Below are 19370 nucleotides of genomic sequence, written 5' to 3'. Positions count from 1 at the left end.
TAAAACATGAATAGAGATCAGTTTTGCAGGAGGCATACACGGCCAGAGGTAAGCTTCACTCAAGAGCAGTGCTATATGGTATCTAAGCTGACCAATACATTAGCCACTGGATATATGTGGCTACTGAACACTTGAAATCAAGCTACTATTGGTGAAGGACTAAGTGTATAACTGTATTTATTTTTAAATAAAATAGTCTCACGTGGCTCTACGGTGTGGAATACTGTTACTCTAGAAGTTAAGTATGATCCTTATATGACTCTAGACTACACTGGTCTGAAAAATTTGTTTCTGTTGACTGGAGTGATTCTTTAGAGAGTCTTTTTATATCTATACTAGTATTCTTTTTTTTTTCTTTTTTTTTTAAAGAGAGAGTGAGGGCTGGAGATGTGGCTGAAGCGGTAGCACGCTCGCCTGGCATGCATGCGGCTCAGGTTCGATCCTCAGCACCACATACCAACAAAGATGTTGTGTCCGCTGAGAACTAAAAAATAAATATTAAAAATTCTCTCTCTCTCTAAAAAAAAAAAAAAAAATGAGAGAGTGAGAGAGAGAAAGAAAGAATTTTTCAATGTTTATTTTTCAGTTCTCGGTGGACACGACATCTTTGTTTGTATGTGGTGCTGAGGATCGAACCCGGGCCGCACGCATTCCAGGCGAGCGCGCTACTGCTTAAGCCACATCCCCAGCCCTATACTAGTATTCCTTAAGGATTTCCAAAGGATAGAAGATCCTGTCCTGTTCTAGAAGATAGTCATGGCCTCATACTTCCTTTTAGAACCTGTTGTGTCCCTTCTTATCATTTGCCACCAACCTGTTTTTTCTTGACAGTTATGATCTTTGGAAGAGAAAGAACTACAGAACAATGACTGGGACGCAAGTTTTGTGAAGTCACTTCTGTTATTTAATCTCTCTGTGTCTCATGTGCAAAATGGAGATAATAACTTCACACATTTGTAATGAGAAAGTATATATTAATACAATAAAATGCTCAGAACTACTAAGACTGGCATATAGTAACTCTTCAGTTACTAGGCAGCAACAGATATAATTAATATTACACCAAGTAAATCCAATGGTGTGCATCTCATTTTTATTTTTTTGGTACCAGGGATTGAACCCAGGGGCACTTAACTACCAAGCCACATCTTCAGCCCTTTTTTTTATATATTTTCTTAGAGACAGGGTCTTGCCAAGTGGTTTAGAGCCTTGCTGAGTTGCTGAGGTTGGGTTTGAACTTTTGGTCTGCCTGCCTCAGCCTCTCAACTCACTGGGATTACAGGCATGCCCCACTGCATCTGGCTGTACATCTTCTAGGTAGCTGGCAATCAGCCATAGTGGAAGTAGCTATATTTGCAAATTATCAAATACCACAAGTAACGGTTTTAAGCTTCCACAGAACCTTTTGTTAAATATTTACTAGCACACTACTGAATATAATCTTTGGATAAGTAGTAGTAACCACTGGCAGCCAGCAATGTTCAATGGGAAATTAACTTTTTAGTAAATAAAATGAATGCCAAGGACATAATTATCAGCAGCAACAAATTTAACAAAACTTTTGAAAAAAAAACTTATGAACAAGCTGGGGATAGAACGTGCTGGATAGCAATTCAGTTACATGAATTTATGATCCATAATCAAAGGGAAATGGATAGATGTCATACAGAGGAAGATTTTTAATCATATATCAGAATTCTATTTTCAGTATTTTATAAATGAATTTATCTCTAATTTTAGGGTAACACAAAAGTAGGTGGAAGTTAAATTTCTTTAACTGATAAACACTGAATGAAAAGTTCTGGAATGAAAAAGAAAACTCTATAAGCTAAGACAACTGATAACATCTAACATAATGAAAATATATTAGGGGAAATTCTAACTTTGGTTTAGAGTTAACTGAAATATCAGGTATAATATATCTCCTGATGGAAATACACACCATCACCTATAAAGTAATCCTAACAAAAAGTACTAAAAAGGGAACTTGAATCTGATACAGCCTGTAGCTTTAACTATCCAATTTAGAGGAAATCAAAAGGGAAAGAGAAATATTTACATAATAACATGGGGATGCAGCAAAGTCCAAATTTAGGAAACCAGAGGAAAAAAATGCCTAATAGTAGGAATCAATATATTAAAGACCTATTAAACCAATAGCAATGTATTAAATTAACTTAATTTAAAAAAAGACATAATATAAATATTGCCCCAGATAGGTGATGATAAAAAGGAATTTACTAGCTAGGTGTGGTAAGCACATGCCTGTAATCCCATCAGCCCAGAAGGCTGAGGCAGGAGGATCAAAGCCAGCCTCAGCGAAAAGTAAGGTGGCTAAGCAACTCAGTGAGACCCTGTTTCTAAATAAAATACAAAATAGGGCTGGGTATGTGACTTAATGGTTGAGTGCCCCTGAGTTCAATCCCCGGTACCAAAGGGGGAAAAAAAAAAATACAGAAAAATAACTGAACTCCAACTTTTATATTCAGCAAAAATATCTTTCCAGAATGAAAATAAGATACATTTTTAGATAAGACCTGCACAATACCAAATGCTAAAGGAAAATTTTCAGGCTGAAGGGAAATTATATCAGAGGAATCACATATCCTCAAAATGGAATGAAGAATTTAAGAAACTTAAAAATTAATTGTTCTGTTGTAGACCTAAATGAACTATTTTCATAACAGAGTGTCCCAGTTCTGTATGCATTCAAAATTTGAATGATCTGTGGGTGTAAAACCTCAAAATAAGACTGATAGCTGTTCTTCAAATATTCAAAATTGGTCCAGGTGCATTGGTGTAGGCCTGTAATCCCAGTGGTTCGGGAGGCTGAGATAGTAGGATCTAAGTCCAAAGCCAGACTCAGCAATTTAGCAAAGCCCTAATCAACTAACTCAGCGAGACCCTGAAAATACATTAAATACAAAAAAGGGCTACAGGGGCACTGGGGTTGCAGCTACCATGTGTGAGGCACTGGGTTTGATCCTCAGCACCACATAAAAATAAAGATATTGTATCCACCTATGACTAAAAAATAAATATTAAAAAAAGGGGGCTATGGGGCCAGTGTTGTGGCTCAGTGGTAGAATGTTTGCCTAGCACGCATGAGGCACTAGGTTTGATCCTCAGCACCACATAAATAAAATAAATAGGTGCAGGTGTTGTGTCCATCTTAAAAAAAAAAAAAAAAAAAGGCTATGGGTATGGCTAAGTGGCTGAGTGCCTCTGGGTTCAATTCAATTCACAGTACAAAAAAAAAAAAAAAAAAAAAAAAATCAAAACCTCCGTAAAGCAGCACTGAAGTTAATGGGAAGCTACAGGGCATCAATCACAGAACTTTTTAAACATTTTTTATATTTTAGTTATAGTTAGACACAATACCTTTATTTTATTTAGTTATTGCTATATGGTGCTAAGGATCAAACCCAGGGCCCTGCATGTGTTAGGCGATCGCTCTACCACTGAGCCACAACCCCAGCCCTAGAACTTTTTTTTTAAACTAAAGTTATTCAAACATAGAATAGGCTTCTTAGCAAGGAAAGGATGAGCTTCCTATCACTGAACATTCAGATACAGAGAATGGTTTGACTTAATGATTTTTCAACTTCCTGATGCTGTGAAAGCACACACATTCAGTAGAAAACACACTTCAAATTTGGATCTTTTTCTGGGCTAGTAATATACAACAACATTGTCTATGCTGAGTAGAATACACATCAATCCATAGCTCCCAGTCAGTCAATGATAATGAAGGTAAACCACTGTATTGATAAGTTATGGTGCTCAATAGGTTAAGTATATTAAATGTCCTTTGGACTTAGTGTTTTTCAACTTGTGATTGGCCTATCAGAACATAATCCCATCTATAGAGGGGATGATTATCTGCCTGGATGCTAGAGTAGGATTATATGTTAGGATAGTGATATTCTAACTTCATGATATACCTACCTTTATGTTGCCTGATACAAAGCTTTTATACTATATAACTCTAATTCCAAATATATAAAATTTCTCTTTTGCCTTTTCTACCAACCCTTTTGTAGTCACCCTTTATTTCTATAGATGTTTCATATTTTTTATTCTAATTAAAAAATAATACTTTTCCCTTTTAAGCGTGTACAGCATTTCAGATGTTACCAAAGCAACTATAAATAAATTAGTTCATTTGAATCTTTCAAAATTCTCTAGGCTGGGAGATATTTATAAAACTGCAAAATGTTACAATGACATTCCTTGAATTATATAAGCACAGCAGCAGAATTTACTATGGAGTACCTGAGAATGAAGGATACATACTCTATCTTCTTCTGCCACTACATGACACAGATATAATTAAGACTACTCTAAAATTTAAAGTTGAAGATAAAAAAAAGAAAAACAATGTCAACCGGCACAGTGGCACATGCCTGTAATACCAGCTACTTAGGAAGCTGAGGGTGAGTTCAAAGCTAGCCTCAGCAACTTGGAAAGACCCTGTCTCAAAATAAAAAAGAACTGGAGTTGTAGATGAATGTAGAGCACCTCTGGGTACAATTCCTAGATTATAAAATATAACAATAATAAAACCTAAATATATACACATATATTTAGGTATATATACGTATATATATTTACATATATAATTATACATACATATAATTACACACACACACACACATATATATATATACACATATACATATATACATGTTAGGCAAGTGTTCTACCATTAAGCTACAGTCCCAGCCCTTTAGTTTTAAAAATATTAATCCATGCTCTTGTTTATTTTTTTGTGGTGCTGAGGATCGAACCCAGTGCCCCACGCATGCTAGGCAAGTGCTCTGCCACTAAACTACAGCCCCAGCCCAATCCATGCTCGTTAAAATACAGCGAAGGGATATTTCTATTATACCCAAAAAGGTATTCTAAAAATTACCTGTTGCAACATCTGACTTTGTATCAGGAGAAGTAGGTGGTGTCTCACAAAGCTCTGTATTTCTAGACTGGGAGTTTTCAGATGTGTCATTAGGTTCAAATGAGGCAGATGGAGTACACATTGAACTTTCTGACTGGCTGCCATTTGCCACTGATGTTTCACCTTTTAATGAGTGCATCTAGGGAGAAAATAAATGGGAATTTAAATAGCATATAAAAATCTGAATTTACCCTGGCAGATGAGACTAAAATATGAGTTAAGCCAATTTGTACTAGAGGTAAGTACTAAACTTTCATAAGTAGACAAATTTAAAATGTATAATCCTAAATATGACAAAATTACATCATGGAATTCAATTACAAGTTGGTAAGAGCATAAAAAGGTGTTATTAAATTCAAAGAAAAAGTTACAAGCTTATATTATTAGCCTCTTTCCCAAAGTGGATAGAAACAAGGAATTGAGTTTAAAGGCCTTAAGTCAGTCAAGCAATATATAGACAACAGGGCTTTAATGATAAAAACTCTCTCCTGCAACAAAATAATGGTGATATGCATTATGTGGTTAGGATCGGGGCAAAGAGAAAACTGAATAAGAAGTTACTCAAGTATTAGGTAAAGGCATCTGTATCTTCATAATGCTATTTTCAAAACCAATCCAGGTAGCCAGGCGTGCCAGTGCATGCCTGCAGTCTCAGCTACTTGGGAGGTTGGAACAAGAGGATCACCTGAGCTCAGGAGTTCTAAGTCAGCCTGGGAAACATAATAGCTCCTCACCCACTTTTTTTTTGGTAGAAGGGATTGAACCCAGGGATATTCAACCACCGAGTCCCATCCCCAGCCCCCCCCTTTTTTTTTAAGAGAGAGAAAAATATTTAATATTTATTTTTTAGTTTTTTGGTGGACACAACATCTTTATTTTATTTGCATGTGGTGCTGAGGATTGAACCCAGCAACCCGAGCATGCCAGGTGAGCGCATTACTGCTTGAGCCACATCCCCAGCACCCCCAGCCCTTTTTTAAAAACTATTTTCTTTAGAGACAAGGTTTCACTGAGTTGTTAGGGCCTTGCTAAGTTGCTGAGGCTGGCTTTGAACTTGCTATCCTCCTGCTTCAGCCTCCCGAGTTGCTGAGATTACAGGTGTACACCACCACACTTGGGTTAAACAACACCTCTTAAAACAAAAAGAACAGTTCAGGAAGATGGTCTTAATACTTTTTAAGTTTAATAGTATAGCAGATTCTTTATACAGAGGGTCTCTAAAAATATTCCAATGTCAAACTCTTGATAAAAGATCAATTTCCTCTATTTATGCAAAAAACAGTTCTATTCCTCCTCACCTGTCGGACTTTGTGAATTCTTGTAACGAGTTCATCTGCAGAAACACTTCCAGCTATTACTTCCAAAGGGATTCCACTGTCTCCAATAAAGAAACTGGATGGAACACATACTACAGGATCTGTGGTTTAATTAAGTCTAACAATTCATGTGAAACAAAAGGATAATTTCTGGAAACATTACTGATAACAACTTATTTTTGTGAATTTCATAATACAATCCACTAACATGTTTATAAAATAATTTCAACTACCATAACTATAGTGTATGTGGTAAATAAAATGATTTATGATTTACTTATTTTTATACTGAGGACTGAACCCCAGGGGAGTTTTACCACTGAGATAAATGCCAATTCATTTTAAAACAGGGCCTTTAAGTTGCTAATAAGCTCAAACTTAGAATTCTCCTGCCTCAGCCTCCCAAATTGCTGGGATTACAGTCATGTGTCACGGCACCTGGCTATAATTGAAGACATACTCCCCATTCTTCTCCATTGTGATTAAATATATCTATCTATCTATCTATCTATCTATCTATCTATCTATCTACCTACCAGCTGCCTCTTGACAGCTACTTCTAATATTTCAACCAAATTGTTCCATGTGGCTTTTTAGATACTCACATTAAAAGAACAAACTGTATTCTCCCATTAAACACATATATTATCTCAAAGGACACTTTGTAATATGTTTCTGCAACTAAGAATTTAAGGTTTTCTGAATAAAAAAACCACAATTACTAAATTTTATGAATTAGCCAAAAGAAAGGTAAATGTGTAAATTGTGTTAGTATCATATAAAACCAATTGTTCATTGAAAGGATACAAATTTGTGAAAATTGTAGGCAGGCTTCACTGTAAAACAAAATGGAAGAGAAGAATCACTAGATGAATGCAACTATTTCCCAAAACTGTTTTTTTAATAAAACTTATTGTATCAGTCACAACTCTTTTTTCTGAAATTAATGGCTGAAAGCAAAAATTGTAACTCTGATTTCATAAAACTTTTTTGGGTTTATTTTTCTTATAATTTTCAGATTAAAAAAAATCATTTGCTCTTATAACCGACAAAACTGGATTTATTCAGTTTTTGTCTTCAGCAGCAAGTATACCTGAATACAAAATTTAACCTGTAACAAGATAGAATTATGACTTACTTGTGCATATGAACATAATATTCTGAAACAACAAAGGATTCCAAAAAACCTAAATATCCACCAATAAAAATTGATTAATTATACAATCACAAAAAGGAAAAAGGTATAGAAAAGTGGATGAACGCCACCATTTTTGTAAAAAAACGGGAAGAATTTTCTTAATTTGGTTGTCCCCAGAGAAGGGAACTGGGTGGTTAGGAATGGGAAAGACTAACACCAATAAGATATTAATTAATGTAGAATAATGTAGATTGATTCCAAGAATTAATTCTCATGTCTTCCATATTTCCAACAAACCCTTATATTCTTCCTGCCATTCGTGAGTGCTTTTTGGAAGACAATAGACAATATAAATAAAATGATACGATGTATTTGACTGATTCTGTTTTCAAAAAAAAAATAAACAACAACAATAACAAGAACAACAAAAAAAAACACAACAGGGGACTGGGGCTGTAGCTCAGTGGCAGAGCACTTGCTAGCATGTGTGAGGCACTGGGTTCGATCCTTAGCACCACATAAAAATAAACAAAATAAAGGTATTTTGTCTATCTACAACTACAAATAAACAGGGATGGAAATATAACTCAGTGGTATAGCACTTGCCCAGCACATGCAAGACCCTAGGTTTGATCCCCTTGCCCCCCTCCTCAAAACAAACAAAAACCCTAGTACAGGACTGGGGTTGTGGCTAAGCTGTAGAGCGCTCACCTAGCATGTGCGAGGCCCTGGGTTCGATCCTCAGCACCACATAAAAATAAATAAATAAAGGTATTGTGTCCAACTACAACTAAAAAATAAATATTTAAAAAATTAATACAGCTCAACAAATGTAGTTTGGTGAGCTGGGGATATAGCTCAGTTGGTAGAATGCACAAGGCATGTGGGTTCAATCCCCAGCACCCACACACACACACACACAAAGTAATTTGGGAACTGTTGTAGAAGGCAGGCCATACTATAGTTTTAATTGTAATATTTTTGTTAATGTAGAAATTTTTAAAAAATATTTCCTTTAGTTGTACATGGACACAATACCTTCATTTTATTCATCTTTTTGTATGTGGCGCTGAGGATTGAACCCAGTGTTTCACACACGTGAGGCAAGCACTCTAACGCTGGGCCACAACCCCAGCCTCAATGTGGAAAATTTCTAAATAAAAAAGTTTAAAAGCCCATAAGTTGAGTTAAACATTTTTATCTTGTGATTTTTAAACACATTATTTATTCTGATATTATCAATATCAAAAGGGAGGAATACCACTGTGTAATTGCTAATGAGTTACTCTTCCTAGGTAGTGATCACTATTGACTTCTAACATCACACAGAAAGATAACAAGGTATTATAGCACTATCTAAAAAGTGATCTTAAAGGGGGGAGGACGAATCGAATCTATCTACCAATTTATAGAAAACAGGGGACAGAAGAACTAAGGAATAGAGTAACTGTACAGAATAAATGATTTATTTTTTCAAAACAAATTACAAAGTAAAAAGAGGTGAAGGAGAAGTCAACAGACTAAAAGACTTCAGAAAGATCCAAATGATCCTGAATCAAAAGAACTATGATACATCAATTAATAAAACTAGACTTTGATAAGAAAGTTGAAAATTTAAACAATGATTATTAATAAAATTAAATAATTATGAGTTTGTTTCTGAAGTATCACAGTTAAGTTTAAAAAATTAAGCACTGTTATCCTTCAGACACATTTATAGATAAAGTGATGTGATGACTATGATTTCTTTCAAAAGCATATGGTTGGCCTGGGGTTGTGGCTCAGAGGAAGAGTGCTCACCTAAGCATGCGTGAGGCACTGGGTTCGATCCTCAGTACCACATTAAAAAAATAAATAAATAAGGGAATTGTGTCCACCTACAACTAAAAAATGTTTAAAAAAAAAAAAAGCATATTGGATGCCTGGGGTGGTGGCACACACTTGTGGATATTTTGTATTATGAAGGATCTATAAATGTCCCTATCCCTTTGGAATTAAATAGCTCCATCCCCAAAAATAGGTTCCAAGAAAGTGAAGAGAGATCACTCACTTGCAGAGGTATATTCAATATATGGCTTACACTTAGTTCCAAGTTCTTGGAAGCTAGAGACCACAATTCTTTTGTATTCCTGCTACATGTTACATGGCTGCTCAGTAAACTTGAAAAACCTGAGATTTTTTTTCAGCTAGATGCAATAATGAATTTGGAAAAAAAAAAAAAAACCATTAGAATTTCAGTTCTCCCTATGCCTTAGATACCTACAAACATGACATCAGCATTCTTATAGTCCAAGAGTAACATTCCTGAATCACAACAAAAGACCACAATTATCAAATAAAAGAAGTGAAAATATTAAAGCATAAGCAAACCTTTTGGTATCGATTTTAATAGCAACAAAACTGTTTGAAGATGCTTCTGTCACTTTCTCATCTTCCCAACTTGCAGCCATCTCTGTAGACTGCTCATCATCGCCTGTAAAACATTTTAAGAATTCTTAAAATATACAGCCAAGATTTGCTGAGTCCGAATTATTTTTTCTGGAAAACTATAACTTCAAATAAAATATAATATCATATGTAAAAATCCATCAAGGGCTGATGATACAACTCAGTGGTAAAGCATTTGCCTAGCACGCACAAGGCCCTAAATTCAATCCCCAGCACCACCCACACAGAAATCCACTGCTGACTTATATGTTGAGAATATTTACCTACTCATATTTTTTAACCTTATACCTTTATTTTCTTTAGTCTAGTTTTTTTTTTTTTTTTAAATGTGGTGCTGGATATTGAATCCAGTGCCTCACGTGTGATAGGCAAGCATTTTATCACGGAGCCACAAACCCTAGCCCTTACCTACTCATTTTTATAAACTGCTTTCTTCCAGTATGCACCTCCTTCCCTAATTCAATCTACCCTTTGCCTTCCCTATCTCAGGTATCTGTTTATGGTAACTCCATCCTTTCAGTCCTGAGGCCAAAAACCTTAGTTAAACTGGGCATAGTGGTAGGTGCCTGAAGTCCCAGACACTTGGGAGGCTGAGACAGGAGCACTGCTTAACCCAAGAGTCAGAGGTCGGCCTGGACAACTCAACAAAACAAAACAAACAGGTCTGGGGATATAACTCGGTGGTAGATAATTGCCTACCATGTATGTAAAAACAACAAAACATTCCCAGTTTTCCAAGGATTCTTCATACTGCTTTCCGTATTTTTTTTTTTGAGAATTTTTTTATTTTTATTTTTTAGTTTTCGGCGAACACATCTTTGTATGTGGTGCTGAGGATTGAACCTGGGCCGTGAGCATGCCAGGCGAGTGCACTACCGCTTGAGCCACATTCCCAGCTCCCATGCTTTCCATATTGGCTGCACCAATTTGCAGTCCCACCATCAATGTATGAGTGTGTCCTTTTCCCCAAATCCTTGCTAACACTTATTGTTATTTGTATTCTTAATAGCTGCCATTCTGACTGGAGTGAGATGAAATTTTAGGGTAGTTTTGATTTGCATTTCTCTAATTGCTAGAGATGAATATTTTTTCATATATTTATTGGTTGATTGTATATCTTCTGAGAAGTCTGTTCGGTTCCTTGGCTCACTTATTGGTTGGGTTATTTGTTTTTTTTGGTTTTTTATATATTCTTTATATTTTTTTTAGTTCTTTATATTCTGTAGAGATTAGAACTCTATCTGATGTGCGTGTGGTAAGAACTTGTTCCCAATTAGTAGGCTCTCTATTCACCTCACTGATTATTATTCCTTTTGCTGAGAAGAAGCTTTTTAGTTTGAATCCATCCCATTTATTGATTCTTGATATTCATTCTTGTGCAATAGCAGTCTTATTAAGGAAGTTGGGGCCTAGACCAACATGATGGAGATTTGGGCCTATTTTTTCTTTTAATAGATAGAGTGTCTCTGGTTTAATTCCTAAGTCTTTGATCCACTTTGAATTGAGTTTTGTGCACGGTGAGAGACAGGGGTTTAATTTCATTTTGTTGCATATGGAGAATCCTTGGAAAACTGGGAATGGAACCACCATTTGACCCAGCTATCCCACCCCTTGGTCTATACCCAAAGAACTTAAAAACAACATACTACAGATGAAGCCAGATTTAAAGATAGGTAGTTAGTGTAGTTAGGTAACTCGGGTCAAACCGAAAATGAAGGCCATGTTGAGAATGAAGTCTGGGAAAAGCAGAACAATTCTTGGAATGTTAATGTCCCCAAGGCCCAGAGCCCATCCCAAAGAAATTTTAATGAAACAGCTCCCAGCAAACTTGAAGATGCTAACACAAAAGTCCTTCCAGCCCAGATTACTCCTTTGGCCCACCTGTGCCCCACCCTTCCCGCCTTTCCATCTACATTCCATCACTGAAAGATAACAGAACCAAGGATGGGAATGAGGGGAAACTAGATGTAGACCCCTTAGCTATAAAAAGGGGAAGACATCGCCCTTCTATGGCTTCCACCTCCTGGGTCTCCTTCTTCCTCCGGGAGAAGTCTTTTCTAATGTCCTTTAATAAAGCCTCCACTTTCCACTCTAAATTTGCCTCAGGGGCCGGGGATATGGCTCAAGTGGTAGTCCGCTTGCCTGACATGCGTGCGGCCTGGGTTCGATCCTCAGCACCACATACAAAGAAAGATGTTGTATCTGCCGAAAACTGAAAAATAAATATTAAAAAAAACTCTCTCTCTCTCTCTGTTAAAAAAAAAATAAAAAATAAATAAACTTGCCTCGGTGTGCTTCTCTGGTATTATACTTCAACATTGGAGAAGCAAGGACTCCTCAAGGGTAACACAGGGACACAGCCACATCAATGTTTATATACAGCAGCACAATTCACAATAGCCAAACTGTGGAACCAACCTAGATGCCCTTCAGTGGATGAATGGATAAAGAAAATGTGGTACATATACATAGTGGAAGGGGCTGGGGATGTGGCTCAAGTGGTAGCGCGCTTGCCTAGCATGTGTGAGGCACTGGGTTCGATTCTCAGCACCACATAAAAATAAAGATATCGTGTCCACCTAAAACTAAAAAATAAATATTTTAAAGAAAATTATACATAGTGGAATATTATTCAGCATTAAAAGAGAATAAAATGTGCAGGTAAATGGATGGAAGCAGAGAATATAATGCTAAGTGAAATAAACCAACCCCCCCCCCAAAAAAAAAACAAATGCTGAAGGATGTCTCTGATTTAAGGATTCATAACATGCTGTGGGGCAGGATGGAGGATGGGAGGATTAAAAGAACTCTATAGATAGGACAAAGGGGAGGGAGGGGACAAAGGGCTAGGAAAGAGGGTGGAATATGATGGTCATCATTATCCTAAGTACCTATATGTAGACATGAAGGATGTGATTCTACTTTGTGTACAACCAAAGATATAAAAAATTGTGCTCTTTATGTGTAATATGAATTGTAATGCATTCTGTTGTCATATATAATTAAAATTTTTTAAAAATAAAGTGAAAAAAACAAAAACAAAACAAATCAACTTTAGTTGTCCTTGACTCCAGTTGACCATCTCCAAAATATACTTGGAATGTAACTATTTCTTACCACTTCCACAGTACCACCCTAATCCAAGCTACACATTTCAGCTAAAATAGCTTCCTAACTGGTCTCCCTGCTGAGTCTATTAACATAGCAACTTTCTTTACAAAGAAAGATTATATCATCCCTTTCTCAAATTTGTACAATAACTCCCCATTTTTCCCAAAGTAAAAGCCAAAGTCTTTATAAGGGCCATCGGCTCTACACATGGAACTTCTAATTTACCTCTCTGAATTCATTTCCCATTTTCTTTCTTTTTTTTTTTAAAGAGAAAGAGAATTTTAATATTTATTTTTTAGTTTTCAGTGGACACAACATCTTTGTTTGTATGTGGTGCTGAGGATCGAACCCGGGCCGCGCGCATGCCAGGCGAGCGCAATACCGCATATGAGCCACATCCCCAGCCCCCATTTGCTTTCTTGTTATTCCTTTCTTTTCTATTCTCAAATACAAAAGACACTCCAGATTTCTGGTCTTCGATCAGCTGCTTTGAATTTTCTTCCCCAAATATCTACATGGTTAACTCTGAATTCTCTTTACCTCTCCGCTCAAATATCACCTACTCAGTAAAGTCTTCTGTAATTTCCACCTACAAATTATGTCCTCAGATACTTGCAAAGCTCTCTTATCTTTTTTTTTCCAGTATTACCTATCATTTTCTAATATACTATGTGTTTTACATTTACTGTTTATTATCCTTTTCCTCTAGCAAGAAAGTTCCACAAAAGTAAAAATTATTTTCCATGTTATAAATTCAAATCCCTAAAAGAGAACTTAGCATATAGTAAATACTCAGCATATAGTAAGCACTCAATAAGTATTCAACAAAATGAATAGCTAAACTTCTGGCACAGTAGGAATCTTACTCTAATGTACAGTCTTAAATAAACAAGCCAATAATCTAAATGTCAAAAACATTTAAAAGTTCCTTCTTCATATTTTACCTGATTCTATTTACCAAAAAGAACCAATATTAACAGTTTGTTAAGTATTAAGGCTAAATATTAGCCAGGCATGGTAGCACATGCCTGTAATTCCTGTGGCTCAGGGGGTTGAGGCAGGAGGATCACAAGTTCAAAGCCAGCCCCAGCAACAGCAGGGGGCTAGGCTAAGCAATTCAGTGAGACTCTGTCAGTGAGACCCTGTCTCTAAATAAAATACAAAATAGGGCTAGGGATGTGGCTCAGTGGTCTAGTGACCGAGTATAATCCCTGGTACCTCTCCAAAAACAAAACAAACAAAAAAATGAAATTGTCTGCTCTCTTTGGGGCTTAAAATCTAACAGTATAAAAAAAAATTTAAACAAGTGGACAACTATAAATGCTTACAGTAATAAATACTATTAAAAAAAAAGAACTAAAAGAAAATGACAAGAGACCTCTTTCCAACTGTCAGGGAAACTTTTTCTAAGGTAACATTTAAGTTAAGACCTAAAGAATGAAAAATCTGGGCTGGGATTGTGGCTCACTGGTAGAGGATTCATCTAACAACTGTGAGGCCCTGCTGGCTTCAATCCTCAGCATAAAATAAATAAATAAAATAAAGGTATTGTGTCAAATTATTTCTTTTTTAAAAAAAAAGAAAGAAAGAAAGAAAGAAAAAATCTAAGTCAAGCACCAGAGTTCCCCAACCAGAAGAAATACATATGCATGGAAAGGCCTAAGGAACTGTGACTGCCAGTTCAATGGGGAGCACAAGATGAGTTAAAGAGTCAAAGATGACTCCCAAGGGCTGGGGTTGTGGCTCAGTAGTAAAGTGCTTGCCTAGCATATGTGAGGTACTGAATTTGATTCTCAGCACTGACTATAAATAAATAAAACATCCATCAACAACTAAAAAAATCTTAAAAAAAAAAAAGCTGACGACTCCCACACTTATGATTTATCCAACTGAATGTACAGTGGCCACTGAGAAATTTCACGCTGAGAGAGAGAAAAACATACTTTTAGGCTTGAGAATCGACTGTGAGGGAGCTAAATGAGGATGTCACTAGAAGTGGCTAGAAGTATGGATGTGTTTGTGAGGTTCCCTCACCTATAATGTACCATGTGGTCAGGATCCCAAACTCCACAACCCCATTGCTAGCATTCTGGGGGCAACAGCTGCCACAACAGCAGAGGCAGAAAGTTGAATAAAACTTTCAACTCAGACCTTTTTTTAATACTTACTACCCAGTGCAATAACCAATTGTCAACTTTATTATCTTTAGTTTCTTATTCTATTTCACTCTATGAAGTTAGATGGGCCTATGATTTTAGGAGAAAACAATGTATCCTTGATAGTATTAGCAGTATCCAAAGGCATTTAAATTCTGAAGCAAGTTGCACACCTTTGTATAGCCTGCCCTTCCAATCTAAGAGATCAAATTGCTTAAAACTTAGTAATAGGGTCTATATTAACAAACAACAAAAATCAAACAAAACCCCCCAAACAAAATGAAAAACAGTAAGTGGTGTCTGATATTAACAAATTTAAGCCTGCCTCAGGACACCAGTTAGTGAATAGAAATATACCTTCACTCCACACTCCTTGCTGGATTACTGCAACAAAACCAAATTATCTTGCCTTACCTCTTTCAATTTAAATAGTTACAACTGAAAATCCTTATTAATTTGCTGGCTAAAGTAGCAATTATCGTTCTAGTTTCCTAACATGGACTGTACAACATTCTTTAATTCATCCATGAAAATTTCATTAGAGGATAGGGGTTGTAGCTCAGTGGCAGAGTGCTTGCCTAGCCTATGTGAGGCACTAGGTTCAACTCTTAGCACCACATAAAAATAAGCAAATAAAATAAAGGCATTCTATCTATCTGTAATGAAATTTTTAAATTTCATTAGATAAAGCCAGGAAGTACATGCCTATAATCTTAAATATTGGGCGGCTGAGCAGGAACATCATTTGAGACCAAGAGTTGGAGGCCTGCCTGGGCAATATAGCAAAACCCAGTCTAAAAATACCAAAAAAAAAAAAAAAAAAAAAAAATTTCATTAAATAAAAACAACTCACCTAAAATGTCTCCCACTTGAATAGTTCTATGAACCAAAGTATACTCTTGAGATCACTCCTTCTAACCATAAGGATATTTTATTACATTGCTATCTTATTGTTGTGGGTCTCAAACCTAAGAAAATCATGGCAGTTCTGGATATATTGTTCAAAGTTATGAACAACACTCTACGCAATCTGAAAGTGTTGCAGTTTTATGAGTACACAGTATCTACATATTCCTAGAGTAACACTAATCCTACTTAGTATTGGGGATTAACAGTAAAACTCTAGAAAAGCTAACTATATTTTGGAACAGATCAAGAGACAGATCTTGTCAACAATCTTCCTACATTCAACAGAGTTGTTAATATTCTCAATCCATGTAATACCTGCTCATCAGTATCAAAACCCATAACTTTATTCCAAAGACTTACAATAGTCTTTGGGTTTCTAAATATTTGTTAATCAAATCTAGCATTTTGGGCTAAGGATGTCACTCAGTGTTAGAACACTTGCTCAGTGTGCAGGAGGCCCTGGGTTTCATGACTAACACTAAAAAAAATAATTATTAATATTTCTTCTTTTTTCAAATTAACTACCTCAAGAATGTCTTTTAGGAATGTTTAGACATCACCAATTATTTTCTGTTAAAAAATATGACTACCATAGACCTAGATTTCATTTCTACACCAGTTTAAATTATTAAACAACCTATACCTGTTCAGTTTTTTGTCTTAAACAAAAGGTGCTGGGCACTGTGGCACAGGCCTGTAATCCCAAATACCTTTGAGGCTGAGACAGGAGGACTGAAGTCAGCCTAGGCAACTTAGCAAAATCCTGTCTCAAAATAAAAAGGGCTAGGGCTGGGGCTGGGATTGTGGCTCAGCCATAAAGAGCTCACCTAGCATATGTAAAGCCTTGGGTTCAATCCTCAGCACCACATAAAAATAAATAAAATAAAATATGTGTCCAATTACAACTAAAAAATAAATTTAAAAAAAATGGTGAGGATGTAGCTGGTGATAGAATGCCTCTGGGTTCAATCCCATTTTGGGGGTAGGGCACACTTTTTTTTGAAGTTAACAAATAAGATGTAAATTTGGGGCTCAGTGTAGAGTGCTTGCCTAGCAAATGTGAGGCATTGGGTTTGATCCTCAGCACCACATAAAAATATAAACAAATAAAATAAAGGTATTGTGTTCATCCACAGCTAAAAATTAAAAAAATCAAAAAGATGTAAAATTTTCACGTGTGTGACACTGATATAAGCCACTTTATGCCTGTGGACCCAAGTTCCTCATCTATAAAACAGTGGATCAATTGAGATTTTACCTACCACAAGGATCAATTGAGATTTTATGTGAAAAACAATTTAAAAATAATTTCACTTCATTTTTACCCATGTTTTTCCCAACTGCATTATAGCAGTAATTTATGAAAAATATAACCCCAGAACTGACAGCCAATAAAAACTATTCAGCTCTTCTAATTAACAGCAATAAAAATTTAGCACAACGAAACAATTAATATTCCAAATTTAATGCTAAAATTCATTTTCAGCAACATGCTCTATATCTCAAGGAATAAAGGTCTAAGAACTACTAAGAGATATTAGGAAAGTTACCACTAAACCGTTACAAAACAAGTAGTTGAAGAAATATACCTCAAATTAACAGTGGTTACAAATACTGGTCTAAGGAATGACAATGCGCAAAACCACAGCGGCAGGCGGTTTACTGTAAATCTACAAAATTTCAGTGATAAAACAGAAGCATATGGAGCAAAATAACACAGTGCGCAACATATGGTAAATTAATTAGTACATGTTCTAGAAAACTCTTGTTAATTTTAGGCTAGGAAAACAGTGGGAAGAACCACAGATTTCATTAGTACTTCTTTTAAACCAAATGTGAAATACAAAAAAATTCTAAAAATCAACTTGCAATAAAGTAGTTAGACCACCCCCTCAGCACTATCATTAAAATTTTTTTAAACCTCTACCAAGCTCAAAAGTTTGCGTTTCAGGTGTTAACACAGTAACCCCAGCAACCGTGAACATCAGGTGGTTTCTCTTTGTTGCTTACCGATGACACAGCTTTCTTCCTCAGTCCATTACTAATTAGGATCCCAATCACTTGCCTACGGCCTGTTCTCACCCCGACCTGCACAGGGGAACTGAAGGGCGTCCAAGCATTCCGATGAGGGACCCAGGGACTCGGAGGGGCGCGGGATGGGGGCTTTGGGGGTCCGCCCGCGTCGGCTCCTCGAGAGGCGCGGGTGAGAGCCTCGGCGGGGACGAGCGCAGCTGGGGGCTGAGGGCCTCGCTCTCGCGTCGCCTGGCCGAGTGCAGGGAGGTTTCGGCGGGGCTCAGAGTGCTTTAGGGGCCAGGCCCAGACGGTGCCTCCCGCCTCGGTGCCTGGAGAGGCGAGCGGAGAGGCGGGCCTGCTGCATCCCAAACGGACCGCGGAGGCGCTGAGAGGCCGCCCGGGCCTCTCGGGGCACTGAGGAAAGACTAGGGACGCCTAGGGTCCAAGAGCTGGGCGCCTGGGGGAACCTGGAGGCGGGGCTGCAGCTGTGCCTGGGCGCGGGATGTCAGGCTGCGTAAGCCGAGCAGTGCCAGTGTATCCAGGAGGAAAGACCCGCGCCTGAGGCAGAGCAGAGGGCGAAAGTAGGCCCGAGGGGGGGTGTCCCAGTCGCATCTCGAACCCTCCCCCCACCTCACCTGCCACAAACACCACGAAGACCGCGCCGCTCCTCTTAGCCGACGCGATGGCGGCGGGAATGGCGCCCTGGAACCACAGCATCGCTCCCCTCGGGCCCAGGAACTCGCTCCGTTTGTAGTCACAGCAGTACTGGAGCTGGCCCCGCCCTCCCCCTTCGTCGGGCCCCGCGGCCCCCGCAGCCTCAGCTGGCCCGGCCCCCCGCCTCCCGCTCCTCACAAACGCGCACTCCCGTCAGCGGCCCCTGGGACGCGCGCAGGCGCGCGCGTGGCAAGGAGCGCTCGCGTCACGCCGCCGTCGGCGCAGCGCCCAAGCGCCGTGTCTCGTTGGCAAGTCAGTGCGTGCGCGCGCCCGATATACCTCAGGCTTTGCCATCCGGGAAGTGGAAAGAGGCAGTGAGAAGGATGACTAACCGCTACGGAAAGTCGGCGTCGCTGGCAGTTGAGGCATGGCGGGAATTGTAGTCTTAGGCGTGTTTGTGGTTTCCGAGGCACCACGAAAGGGGAAGTAGTGAGCGCCTCTACAGATCTGTGAAGAGGGAGAAGGAAGCAAAGAAGTGTGTCACTCTGACCAGACTATTCTATCCTCGGCTTCATTGAGCCCTTAAATGTGAAGATAGTCGTCCCCACATGAGATAAAATGAAATTTATAGGGATCCATTCCAAGGCTTTGGTTTCTTTTGAATTTAGCCC

At 37.9% G+C, this 19370-nt stretch overlaps 1 protein-coding gene across 2 annotated transcripts in view; it reads right to left on the bottom strand.

The window, feature by feature from the left end:
• The window catches only part of Ubxn4 (UBX domain protein 4), a 38478-nt gene extending 19627 nt beyond the window's left edge, over nt 1-18851 (bottom strand). The window contains exons 1-5 of one of the 2 annotated variants that reach the window (XM_077802443.1): nt 18681-18851; nt 9779-9881; nt 7078-7106; nt 6253-6371; nt 4916-5093 (exon numbers count right to left, since the gene is read on the bottom strand). In XM_077802443.1, the coding sequence (XP_077658569.1) occupies nt 4916-5093; nt 6253-6371; nt 7078-7106; nt 9779-9881; nt 18681-18762 (511 nt within the window). In that variant the 5' untranslated portion in view covers nt 18763-18851. Of the gene's footprint in view, nt 1-4915; nt 5094-6252; nt 6372-7077; nt 7107-9778; nt 9882-18042; nt 18479-18680 lie in introns of those variants that run through there. The other variant, XM_077802444.1, reaches the window with a different exon arrangement.
• Between the last annotated feature and the right edge of the window lie 519 nt (nt 18852-19370).

Source organism: Urocitellus parryii, chromosome 1 (genome assembly GCF_045843805.1).
Source record: "Urocitellus parryii isolate mUroPar1 chromosome 1, mUroPar1.hap1, whole genome shotgun sequence".
Classification (NCBI taxonomy): Eukaryota; Metazoa; Chordata; class Mammalia; order Rodentia; family Sciuridae; genus Urocitellus; species Urocitellus parryii.
The sequence above is the reverse complement of the archived record's forward strand: the minus strand, read 5'-3'. Positions and strand labels throughout refer to the sequence as shown.